This window comes from Triticum dicoccoides, chromosome 3B (assembly GCF_002162155.2).
Source record: "Triticum dicoccoides isolate Atlit2015 ecotype Zavitan chromosome 3B, WEW_v2.0, whole genome shotgun sequence".
Classification (NCBI taxonomy): domain Eukaryota; kingdom Viridiplantae; phylum Streptophyta; class Magnoliopsida; order Poales; family Poaceae; genus Triticum; species Triticum dicoccoides.
Window position 1 is genome coordinate 829,287,507 of NC_041385.1, and position 12,960 is coordinate 829,300,466.

Consider the following 12,960-nt stretch of genomic DNA (forward strand, 5'->3'; position numbering starts at 1 on the left):
TGCCTGCTACTGCTTAGAGTTGAGTCAGGTCTGATTCATCGGGGATGAATCAGAGGCGTGTGAACATGTCCTACTATGGGTGAACTAAGTGTGTGAACACGATTTGGTAAAGGTAGCGGTGAGAGGCCATGTAGGAGTACATGGTGGGTTGTCTCATTGCAGCCGTCCTCAGGAACTGAGTTCTGTGTTTGTGATCCATGATCAGTTACTACCACACATTGGGCTCCGGGCGCTCCAAGCTCTCTCGACTTATTAATCAACATGATCTCTGTCCAGGAGTTGCAACTAGTTTCTGGTGTTTGTAGGTAGTGTTAGTAGTCTACCAAGTGGCACCCGATACAGGTGGGCTTGGGACAGACTAGGCACAGTGGCCCGGTGTACCAAGTGGCACCCGGTTGGTGGGCTTGGGAACCCTGCACACATCGTTTGGGGCCGTAAGCGACACCCCGGCCGGATCTCCTTGCGGATGGAACCCGAATAGGCGATAAACCTGGACTAGAGACTTGTTCGGTTAGTCAGGTCGTGGCCGACTCCCTCGCCCGGCTTCCGCTTGAAGGTTGCCGAGGTACATGAAGTGTACAGGGCGATAAGTGGCGAAAGCGTGTGTGAAGAAGTACACCCCTGCAGGGTTATCAATATCTATTCGAATAGCCGTGTCCGCGGAAAAGGACTTCTGGGTTGCTTATATCAGTTCATAGACAATTGGAAGTAGATACTCTAAAATACGCAAGATAAGCGTGAGTGCTATGGATGGCGTTCTCGTAGGGAGACGGGAGCGGATCCATAGTGGTGTATTGATATGGTGAATATGTGGACTCGTGTGCGCCACCTCAAAGAGTTGCTTGCAGTCGTAGTTCAGGATAGCCACCGAGTCAAAGCTGGCTTGCTGCAGTTAAACCCCACTGTCCCTTTGTTGATAATGATGCATATGTAGATAGTTCTGATGTAAGTCTTGCTGGGTACATTTGTACTCACGTTTGCCTATTTTATGTTTTTGCAGAGAGACTTCAGTCTCACTAGTAATTCCGCGTGGTCTTCGACGTTTAGCTTGTTACCTCAGCTATGATCTTGTGCCTCGGCAGGATTGGTAGATAGTCAGGCTTCTCAGCCTTTTTCATTTATAGATGTCTGTACTCAGACATGTTAAGCTTCCGCATGTGCTTTGACCTGTATGCTCTGATTGTTGGGTCATAAGACCCATGTTTGTAATATCTCGCTCCTCGGAGCCTATTGATTAAAATACTTGAGTTGTAGAGTCATGTTGTGATGCCATGTTGTATTTGCACATATCGAGCATATTGTGTGTATGTTATTGAAATGCTTGGTATGTGTGGGATCTGACAACCTAGTTGTTTATCCTTGGTAGCCTCTCTTACCGGGAAATGTCTCCTAGTGTTTCCACCGAGCCATGGTAGCTTGCTACTGCTCCGGGACACTTAGGCTGGCCGGCATGTGTCCTTCTTCGTTCCTGTGTCTGTCCCTTCGGGGAAATGTCACGCGATGAATACCGGAGTCCTGTTAGCCCGCTACAGCCCGGTTCACCGGAGTCCTGCTAGCCCAGTGCTACAGCCTGGATTCACTCGCTGATGACCGACACGTTCGATGCTGGGTCATGGATGCCTGTCCCTGTAAGTTTGTGCCACTTTGGGTTTACGACTAGCCATGTCAGCCCGGGCTCCTTATCATATGGATGCTAGCGACACTATCATATACGGGTGCCAAAAGACGCAAACGGTCCCGGGCAAAGGTAAGGCGACACCCGTGGAAATACCGTGCGTGAGGCCGCAAAGTGATATGAGGTGTTACATGCTAGATCGATGTGGCATTGAGTCGGGGTCCTGACACATTGCCACAATTGAAGAAAGTCCTCACTCGTTGCTTTCCCTTTGCGCCACTTGAGTTGCTCTTGTTGAAGTTGGGCCTTGAGTTCTTCTTGCTCCAAAATTGCCTTGAAGCAAGGGCCATGTGTTCATGATAGGCATACTTCGTATCTTCGAGGTTGCTCTCCTCTTCTTCCTCCTCATCTTCTTCTTCGACACAAACCTTGGCCTTCAAAGCAAGGTTGGGCTTCTTTGCTCTTTGGGAGTGAAGCACTGCATTGTCGGCGGTCTTGTCCAATATGCTCATAGTCACAAACTCATCCAATACATCACTTGAGGACAAGGTGTGGAAGTCCGGCCTTTGATGGATGACGGAGGACATGGCCTTGTGGTAGGGCATCATTGCCTTGAGGAATTTGCTCTTGATCCAATTGTCATCCGTGTCCTTGCTTCCATGATCCCGAAGAGAGACGGCGAGTTTGGTGACTCTCCGATAAAGTTCACGAGGTTCTTCATCTTCTTTCATTGCAAACTCGTCGGCTTCATCTTGAACCACTTCATAATTGGACCGTTGAATGCTTGCGCTTCCCCGATAGAGGGAAACCACTTTGAGCCAAGCATCTTTGGCCAATGAGTAGGGCCGGAGATGCGGGAGGTCTTCGGAAAGGATTGCTTCTTGGATGATGAAGAGAGCATTCTCGTTAAATTGATCATCCACGGCTTCTCTAGGAGTGAAGTTGCTCCGATCTTGTGGATAAAAACCTTCTTCAATGATTCTCCAAAGGTTAGTGTTCACATGATTTAAATGACGCTTAAAACGATAGACCCAAGAATCAAAATCCTCCTTTTTATCAATCTTGGGGGGAGGACCGGCATGATTCAAATGAGTAGACGAAATCGGTCCACCATACACGGGAGGAGGTTGCACATGGGCAAAGATGCCGGTGCCATTTTTACCACTAGACATAGGAGCTTTCTCACTAGTAGCTTCCCCCTTGTCGGGGTTAGCATCCGTCTCCGTGTTGGCGAAATCACCCACTTTCACGGGCGCGGTGGAAAGTTTAAGCCCTTCTAAGAATTCCTTAAACATGTCCTTGACCTCGGTCGTCATGGAGGTTTTCAATGTGTCCAACGCCACATTGAATTCCTCACGTGAGATCGAGTTACCCCCATCTCCCGTAGACGATATCGGATTCGCACCGGAGTGCTCTCCCACATCGTCTACGACGTCAACCATACTCTTCGGACGGTAAAGTCCTTAAAAAGAGATGAGGCTCTGATACCAATTGAAAGGATCGATATGATTGACTAGAGGGGGGGTGAATAGGCAACTAACAATTTTTAGATTTTCTTTAACAAATTAAACTTTGCTTCAAAGTAGGTTGTCTAGATATGCAACTAGGTGGACAACCTATATGATGCAACAATCACAAGCACACAAGCAAGCAATGAATAAAACACAAGTAAGCTTGCACAAGTAAAGGGATGAGATAACCAAGAGTGGAGCTGGTGGAGACGAGGATGTGTTACCAAAATTCCTTCCTTTTGAGGGGAAGTACGTCTCCGTTAGAGCGGTGTGGAGGCACAATGCTCCTCAAGAAGCCACTAGGGCCACCGTATTCTCCTCACACCCTCACACAATGCGAGATGCCGTGATTCCACTATTGGTGCCCTTGAAGGCGGCAACCGAACCTTTACAAACAAGGTTGGGAAAATCTCCACAACTTAATTGGAGGCTCCCAACACCACCACGAAGCTTCACCACAATGGACTATGGCTTCACGTTGACCTCAACCGTCTAGGGTGCCCAAACACCCAAGAGTAACAAGATCCGCTAGGGATTAGTGGGGGGAATCAAATTTCTCTTGGTGGAAGTGTAGATCGGGGCCTTCTCAACCAATCCCGAGTAAATCAACAAGTTTGATTGGCTAGGGAGAGAGATCGGGCGAAAATGGAGCTTGGAGCAACAATGGAGATTAGGGTTGGAAGAGGTGAGTCTTCTTGGAGAAGAAGACCCCCTTTTATAGTGGGGGGACAATTCCAACCGTTACCCACCACTCAGCCCGCGACCCACGGAACTACCGCACCACAGGCGCGGTACTACCGCACGGGCCTGCAGTACTACCACGGCGGACCGCGGTACTACCGTGGGCACGACAGAGACCAGACCTGACAAAAGGAGCACTAAAAAATTACATCCGTGACTACCTCCGCTGAGAAATTGTCGTGTAGAAATCTGACACAGAACTACCGCGACCACGGGTGCGGTACTACCGTGAAAGGTGCGGATGTAAAAAATTACATCCGCCCCTACCTCCGCACTTGCTACTGAACCTGGCCTGGCGCCACGGTACTACCGCGCCGCAGCACCGTACTACCGCGTGGAGCGCGGATGTAAAAAATTACATCCGCGCCTACCACCGCTAGAGCAGTGGTGCCAGACCAGAGCTCGCGGTACTACCGCTCTAGAGGAGCGGTACTACCGTGCCAGAGCCCGGTACTACCGCTGGCTCCTGCGGTAGTACCGCTCAGAGGAGCAGTACTACCGCTAGCCTGAGAAGAGCAAGGTGGAGGCCTTCATATCGCAGAGACAAGGTGAGACGGAGGAACACTCCAAGGAGCTCGAGGAAAAGCGGTGCAAAAGGAAATGTGTATGTGAGATTCCACCCAAACCTTTCCAAAGCGGACCCCCTCTTAATAGTACGGCTCTTCTACGACTCAACTCCACCGAACCTAACCGTAGAGAAACGCCGTCTTCAATAATCTTCGAGGGACATCAAATCGTCTTGTGTTTAGTCGTGATGTATCTAAAAAAGCTCAATACACACGATTAGTCCGCAAAGGCATTGTCATCAATCACCAAAACTACTTAAGGACAAAAATGCCCTTACAATCGTAAAAATGCAGGCAACACTGTGCCGTGCTGATAGAGAAGCACCAAAAATCAACGGAGACTGGGTTGTCAAATCAAGTACCGAAATGCATGTACATCAAATCGAATTGATGCGGCCATCGCGCGGGGTGCAGAAGAGCGGCTATTTCGGGACGCTTGCGTCGCCAGGAGGACGGGACCGGCCTAACGCATGCTGGGCACAGCGCACGTCACCCGGAGGCGACTAGAGGGGCGCGGCAGCGGGCGCATAGCTGGTAGGAGGAGCGGGGCGGCGGCTGCGTTGCCAGGAGGAGGAGCGCGGCGGAGGGGCGTTGCCCGAAAGAGGAACGGCGTGGCGGCCGGTGTCGCAGGAGGAGGCAGGGCGGCAGTGGGAGGGTGGTTAAGTGGATAAGGTACACAACGTGTCTAGCCGGGTGAGCGATCCGCAAAACTCTGCCGACCAGATAACACCTCGCACTACGGGCCGTACGATACACATGTATCGAGTGGTCACCGCACGGCCGCTCGGTTCGCCCAGGTAGCGCGCGTGCACCTTTTAGACTTTAGGTTCCAAAAAAGCCCCTAAATGGACTCGTTTACGTGCGAACAGGGGGTCAAATGGAAAATAAAAAAATAGCCTGGATTCGGCTGAACTGAGAGCATTCCCTCATTTTTTTTCCACCTACCATACGTATCGGGCACCGCCGCCACCCCTGCCCGGCGCGGCGACGCCGCCCCTCGCTGCCAGGCGCCAGGCCCGCCCCTCCCTCGCCGCTCCGCGCGGCCGCACTACCACACCACCCCGCGCCGCCACTCCCTCCTCCCGCCGTCCGGCGCCGCCTCTGCTGACGGCTCGGGAGAGGGGCCGCCGCCGCCGCCGCCTGGTCCACGTCCAACTCCCACCACCCTTCGTCACCTCCTCCGCTCCAGTTCAGAGTCCAGACCGGGAGCAGCCGAGCAGGAGCCAGGAGGACCAGCTGACCGGGGCGTCCGACGCTGGTATGATCTGATCTGATCTGGTCCCTCTCTTCTCTTGTCTGTCTCCCAATTCGTTTATCCTACCATGAAGAATCAACATGCGAACTTGTGAAGTTTTCTGAAAATCTGAACTACTGAACTTGTGTTGCCTTTGTTGTCTTCATGAGGTTAGAGAACTTGGAATGATATTTGGTAATTGTTAATTAGAGAGATTGGATTGGTAATTTTTTTTGATAAATAATTAGAGAGATTGGATTGGTATTTGTTGATAAATAATTAGAGAAATTGAATCATGTGGCTGTCACTTGCTATTGCTATTGCTAATTGCTGCTCCTATATTTCCAGTTGCTTGCTGGTTACTTTGTGAGTTGTTACTAAGTTTTGAGTCAGGAATTATCATTTATATGAAGTAGAGATTATCATGTGGTTGCTGGTTACTCTGTCATGTTGTTACAAATTTTGTTATCTATTGATTGGTGTATTTATTGCTAAGCATATATTTTTTATGGCTTAAAAAACCGGACATCGAACCTGTGAACCGGTGGTCCGAACGGTAAAACCGACAGCCTCAAATCTGATAGAATGCAGTTGAAGGTTTTATGCCATCCAAAACGGTATTTGGCTTGCGCAAAGAATTGGCTAAATGGTTGTAACTCACTGGTAATCGGAACTGATAGAATGCAGTTGAGGCTTTTAACCAACAGGAAGCTTACTATGGCCCTGAAGCGGCTGTCATTATGGAGTGCAAACAAATGGGTTCAGAGTTTGCAAAATCTTATTGTGTTAATTGCTTCCGTGAATCAAACTCTGAGAAATGTAACGAATATATTTCCAGCCGTATGAATCAAATGAAGTTTTGGGAAAGATCTATCCCAGACTTTATTTCTCATCTTATTGTAAATGACTTATTTATTATTTGTGGAATAAAGTCTATTTGCTGTCAATTTTTTTTATCAACTCGCACGGCTGAAAATATATTCATTACATTTTTTGTACTTCAACTCTCTGATTGTGTTCTTGAAGATAGTAAGAGATTGTTCTTCATTCTTCTTGCAGGCCAGTCTTGAATTTTTTTTATGATGCATTGTCAAAGAGTAATGGACAATTAATGGCAACCCGTCTCCTCTCGCGTCAAAATCTGAGGAAGCTGGCTGCTTCCTTCACACTCCTTAATCCATCCCAGAAGATACTGCTTTCACCTCCCCCTCCGGCTCACAGGTAGTGAAATCGTTTTGTTGATTCTCATCTCTTTCAATTCTTAATTCTATGTTTTCTGCATACCACATGGCCAAAATTTATACCTCATTTGCTTGTTCATGAAGTGTCAGAATTTATCAGTTGCAGCTGATTCATGCAACCAAAATGTAGCTTCATAATTATAATATTTCAGTATGAAGTGTGGTTGCATTTTTCGCATAGTAGTATCACTAGACATGATTTGTCTAGTGTGGCCTACTTCGTCACTCAGTTTCTTGTCTGAAGTGTAAACATAAGAAGTGTCTAGCAAGTACGTAAGACATAGCTTATCGTTTTGATCATATTTTATCCACAAGTTGAATTTAGTTTTCCTCATATTTTGCCTTCTAGTTATTGCAGATCTGATGCTATTTCCCCTAGCAAATGCTTAAGCCCCTTTTACCCGTTTATGTATCCACGGGGTGTTAGATGGGCTAGCTATGAATCAGTGAATCTGGTTTTGTCTGATGATGGGAAACCCAAGTTTGAGATTGAGGAGGTGGAGCCTTCCAAGAAGGGGAGGTTTTTGACAAAGAGGCGTTTGAAGCTTCAGAGGAAGCGGGAAAAGAGGAAGAGGAAGGAGGCCAATAAAAACGATCCACGTCGTATCAGACCCAAGGGGAAAAAAATAAAACAGAAATTTCCTACACCTGAAGCTCGTCTCAAATACAAGATCGAGAAGGTATCAACAAGTTAGCTTTATTTTCAGCTTTATTTTCTTTTTTGTCCATTTGGTTTGCTTTGTTACTTCCTTTCTTTTTTCTATATTATAAATAGGACTTGCTAATTGCTACTCAATATTTAATCAGTCCTTTATTTCTATCCCATGAGTATTGTGCTTTGCTTACGTTACTTTTTTGGTAGCTATTTTTGTCATGATGTGGTTGGTTCATTTGGAAACTGTGACTGATCATTTAATATTGTTGAAAATGACATATAGTCTTCTACCAGGATTGGCCATCATTTAGTATTTGCCGTTTAAAATTAGCTTGTTTGATGGAAACTTTCAATACCATCGAAGCAAATGGAAGATGAGATGCTTAATTTCTCTTTTGATTCGTGGAAGAGGATTTATTAATATGTGGTGTTTCTCTTCCAGTCCAAATTAAAAGAAGCTATGTTGGTTGAGAAGCTAAAGAGGTACGAGGTTGCGAAAGCTGAAGGCCCTGTCGCCAAACCAGATGATCTCGATGGTGAGGAAAGATTTTATTTGAAGAAAGTTTCACAGAAAAAGTCAAACTATGTCCCGATTGGAAGGCGAGGAGTATTTGGGGGTGTAATTCTGAACATGCATTTGCACTGGAAGAAACATGAGACTGTCAAGGTCATCTGTAAGCCCTGCAAACCAGGGCAAATCCAGGAGTATGCAAATGAGATAGCTCGGCTGAGTGGTGGTGTCCCTATTAATGTTATTGGAAATGACACCATAGTCTTCTACCGAGGAAAGGACTATGTTCAGCCAGAAGTCATGTCACCAATTGATACACTGTCAAAGAAAAAGGTAGGTATGATAGTTTGTTCCTTTACTTGTTTTCCATTGATTGTCTCAACTCTCAAGTTGGTGCTTGCTAATGGTTGGTAGTAAGTACTAGCAACTAGACACTGCAGAAAGTTTTCCCTTTTGCTTCTCTTTTGAACTTTCTGTTATTTTCTTTGTGTATGGCAATGTTTTGCTTATAATACTGAAGAAGTGCAGCTTTCAAGAATTTATGTTTTAGAAACAAAAAGTATTGTAAGGAAAAAGAATAATCAACAAAGTGGCACAATTTTGTATTTAATACACAACATTGTAAACTGTAAGATGCTCAACATTATAAACTTGAACATGGTTTGACAGTTAACATCCATTCAGAGTACGTCAGCAGCACACCAGCAGCCTGTTCCTAGTTCATATGTCCAAAACCACAGCTTAAGTTCAGTGGCAGTATTTGGTTCTGATCATTAGTCATCAGGCTGACTGTATATACGTGCACATCTTTCCAAATGGCCCCTGACACATGTCTTCTTTTTATCCCAGGCACTTGAAAAATCAAAATATGAACAATCACTGGAGACAGTTAGGCGTTTCATTGCAGTATCTGAAAAGGAGCTCGAACTATACTATCGGCATGTTGCACTCTATGGGAAACCACAACCCCAGAATGCTGATCTGGTCCATGGTGATGGTAGCCAAGCTTCTTCACTGGAAACAGAGGATATGAATCACGGAAAGGATCAAGCTTTCTCTGATGTCGACATCATGGATACATCCGAGTCTGATGAGGAATATGATTCTAGTAGTGAATCTGATGCCAATGATGTTGCGACTGGAGATGCTACAGACAGCTCTGAGGATACTGATGTTTCTGATCATCGGCTGTTCTAGGCGATGAGTGAGGTGCAGTAGTTACCTCTCGTGGCACTCTTCTCTTCATAACATTGAGTTGCTTCTGAATGAGCCGCAACATGATGGCATTGGTATTTCTCTTCATTTCAGATAGACCTGACAGTTCCCAAGACAATGTTAATGTGCTAAATCACTAAGGGTGCAAGTGGGGTGTGACTGCCCCGTAAGACGATGTCCTGACCTGAAAACCAAGCCAACTAAACGCCGCTGGGCAGACTGCATTTGTTCAAGAGGATTGAAGCTGCTATGTCGGCTTTGTCCGGTGGGCATCCCACATATCCCGCAAGAAGAGTTGGCTGCCTCCCGATGGAACTCCACCAGGTCCATCTCCTCCTAGAAGCTGCAACCGGCAGCAGTGCCACCACCTCTGTCGCCAGTGTCCCCTGCAGTGCATCATGTCGCGTTTGCCATCAACATAGTAGCCAATTGTGCCAACTGCCATCAGCAAAATAGCCAAGAGAGCTTGGATTTTGACCAGCCTTTTTCTGTAGGTCCTATATAAATTTCATGTTCCAGATAGTAAAGACCCAACATTGCCCTTTGCTAAGTTTAATCACAAATCAATGCGATGGTGGTCACCTCACACACCGCTGGCAACCTCCCAGGGTGACGCTAATGATATCTGAATGTTGTTCTGCAATTCTGTGCATTGGTGGTCCGCGCGTTGATGCAGTAACCCTGCATCTCATTTTTTGTCTTGTGATTAAACTCTGTAGTTCTTGCTCTTTAGTACTCCCTCCATAAAGAAATATAGTAGTGATCTAAACGCTCTTATATTTCTTTACAGAGGGAGTAGCAGTGACCTCAATCTGCAATTACTCGACCATTAGTGAGCTCTTCATGCTGAGAGAACAGAGGACAGGCAGAGGCTTTGGTCCGAAGCAACATTTCCAGTTGCTCTGTCTGAAGCTTGTGTGTTGCTGAAGCTTTTCTGTTCACCGAAGCTTTTATGCCTCATGTATCGCAGCACTAATGTCGCCGGCCTAATCGCATTCATGCAAACACTTTAAGTGCCTCTATACTTGCTTGAAGAAAACACTTTAGTTAGGTCAAAATATGACTTTACCATGGAAAACACCTCCCTGCTTTATGCACAGGAACTCATCCATGGCCTCCCATCTGCCACCAAATGCAGTTGATAAAATGTTGTCTCATGTTTCCAAAAGTGCCCTCAGCCCTCACGGTCAAAAAGGGAGCAGTGATTGTGGGAGGCCTTGCAGTTGCAGATACGCAGCTGTCTAAAGGCCAAAGTGTACAATACCAGGGTGGCCTCCTGTATTATACTGTTTGCCCTCACTTTTTGGCAGGCCATCATCGTCTGATCCACTGGGATTATTATTTCAGGTCGGCCTTAGTTTGGTCGTGATTTTGATGACATGTGGGCCCAAGCTCCGTAATTAATAATAGTGTTGTGTAGCATCCATCAGATTTGCAAAGTTGTACTCCCTCCGTCTCAAAATTCTTGTCTTAGATTTGTTGGATGTATAGTATATCCAACAAATCTAAGACAAGAATTTTGGGACTGAGGAAGATTACTCCTAAGGGAGATTCAGATAAGTCCAAGAGCTAGCATATACGTGGATCAATTGACCTTTTGAAAAATGAAACATATTACTCCCTCCGTCTAGAAATACTTGTCGGAGGAATGGATGTATCTAGACGTATTTTAGTTTCAGATACATCCTTTTTTATCCATTTCTCCGACAAGTATTTCCGGACCGAGGGAGTACTACATTGTTTCTTATTTATGCTGACGGGGAGCACCTCAATCATACGTTTTGCCGTACCGAGAAAAGCCATTGTTGACGACAAGTTTGATTTGTATTATCAAAGTATATACCTGTACAAGTGTACGTACGCGATTCTTTATAAAACAGAGTGTATCATCTAGTCCACCAAACGCCTTCATAGGTGTAAATGTAATGGTCATCTTGCTTAGTAACAAACAGAATAAAAGCTTGCTCGACCTCAAAAGTCAACACGATCACAAAAGTAGTCATGTTTTGTTTTTGTCTGAAAGAAAAATAAATTTGACAGGAATGTGGTCGTCCACTACTTCGCAAGGAGCAATGGCTTCTTCTTTTTTACTTTTTGACAAGGCAAGGAGCAATGGCTAACGTATAAAAGAGGTGCATACACAACGGTGTAGCCGGGGCACAAGGGCACAGGGTTGCTTTGCCACCATCCTGGGATGTCCACTAGGCCCTCTTGGCTGTGTAAAACTACCTCCTAGGAGGATGTAAATTTCCCTTTCTTTCCAATGCAATGAAACGCAAAAGCCATTTGCGTTTTCTCGAAAAAGCCCAAGTTCGGCACTGTAATATGTGTGTTCGGCCTGGGGCTTGCCCGGGTCTATGCCACTGTGCATACTGTATACATATGAGACGTACCAATAGTAGAGAGCAATAGTTGAAACTATCAATGCGCTAAAGAGGGAATTAACCATACATAACACTCATGTTACTTTGCAATAAGTAGTAGCCTAGGGAGCTTGGGAATTAAGACCCTAATCCCTTGGCTTAGCTATAGCTTTTTATTTTATGAATTTTTAGATTTTGCTTAGCTATATCTATAAGCTCAAGGATTGGGGACCCTTTGGGCCTTAGCTTAGCTATATCTATACCAACGCGTCCTCGACGGTGAGAGCACCCATCTTTGCAATAGATAGGTTCGTACTCGTTGACACATCACAAGGCAAGGTCGCGTAGATCAAGACGCCCGACGCCCCCGAGGCTGACAACCAGTACACAGTCGCCAACACCTGCATCCATGCATGCGCGTGAAATGAGTTTCTTCAAATAAAATAGTATAGAAAATATTAATTTAGACAATGGTGAGTTAGAAAAATAACGTAAAGAGATTATACTTATCCACTCAAAGGCGACAATGGGCTAGGAGAAGTGGTCGCGCGGCCCCTCCTCCCTCCAGCCGTGTAGGTTACTGAAAGGAGCCTCAATGGGCCCAGGACCACCAAAACACCACTTAAGCCAAAGTGAGCTCAGCCAGATTCACACTCAACCCCTCTTCATACCTGAATATATTGCTCAAAGGACTGCCGTGGCAGTGAGTACAGAATTACATAGGCACGGTGCAACGTGCAGAGAGGTACGAACGCCACGAGAAGACGTCCTCCTTGTCTTGTGTGTGTACAAGACGATGAGACCATAGGTCGAGAGCAGAAATAAGGCTCCTTAGGGTTATTACAGAGCTTTGATCGATCGTTCTAAATACCATGTCATTGCGTGCTGTCCATATCATCCATAGTAAGGCCAAGAGGACCGAAGGCCATGTCGTGGTCGGGAGGTGAGGGGGAGTAGGGACGTCCCATAGATCTGTGATGTTGTTGGTTTGTGGCAGGAACCCCGACTGTTGCCAAATCCTTTTGGCAAGAGGACATGCGACGAAGAGGTGGCTGGAATCTTCGGGTAGCCCAGTGCACCGAGGGCATATGTCTGAATCTAGTATATGTTTGTGTGCAAGGTTGACCCTGGTGTTGAGGCGGTCTTTGAAGAGGAGCCAGTCGAAGACTTTGAGGTTCCGAGGAACCTTGGTACTACAAATGAGAGGAGCCATGAGGTCGTTATCTGGCCGCGCCAGGAGGGCAGTGTATGCATGCTGGGTGGAGAAGCCAAAGCCATGTCGAAGGAACCGTTGATCCCCCCCCCCCC

General features: G+C 46.3%; 1 protein-coding gene across 1 annotated transcript; it reads left to right on the forward strand.

Moving 5' to 3' along the window:
* The first annotated feature begins 5,418 nt into the window (after positions 1 to 5,418).
* On the forward strand, positions 5,419 to 9,932 carry LOC119278737 (CRM-domain containing factor CFM9, mitochondrial-like). The gene is made up of 6 exons (XM_037560069.1): positions 5,419 to 5,691; positions 6,727 to 6,888; positions 7,267 to 7,588; positions 8,006 to 8,407; positions 8,924 to 9,283; positions 9,383 to 9,932. Exons 2-5 carry the CDS (start codon positions 6,779 to 6,781, stop codon positions 9,269 to 9,271), a joined length of 1,182 nt encoding a protein of 393 aa, XP_037415966.1. The 5' UTR covers positions 5,419 to 5,691; positions 6,727 to 6,778; the 3' UTR covers positions 9,272 to 9,283; positions 9,383 to 9,932.
* The last annotated feature ends 3,028 nt before the right edge of the window (positions 9,933 to 12,960 follow it).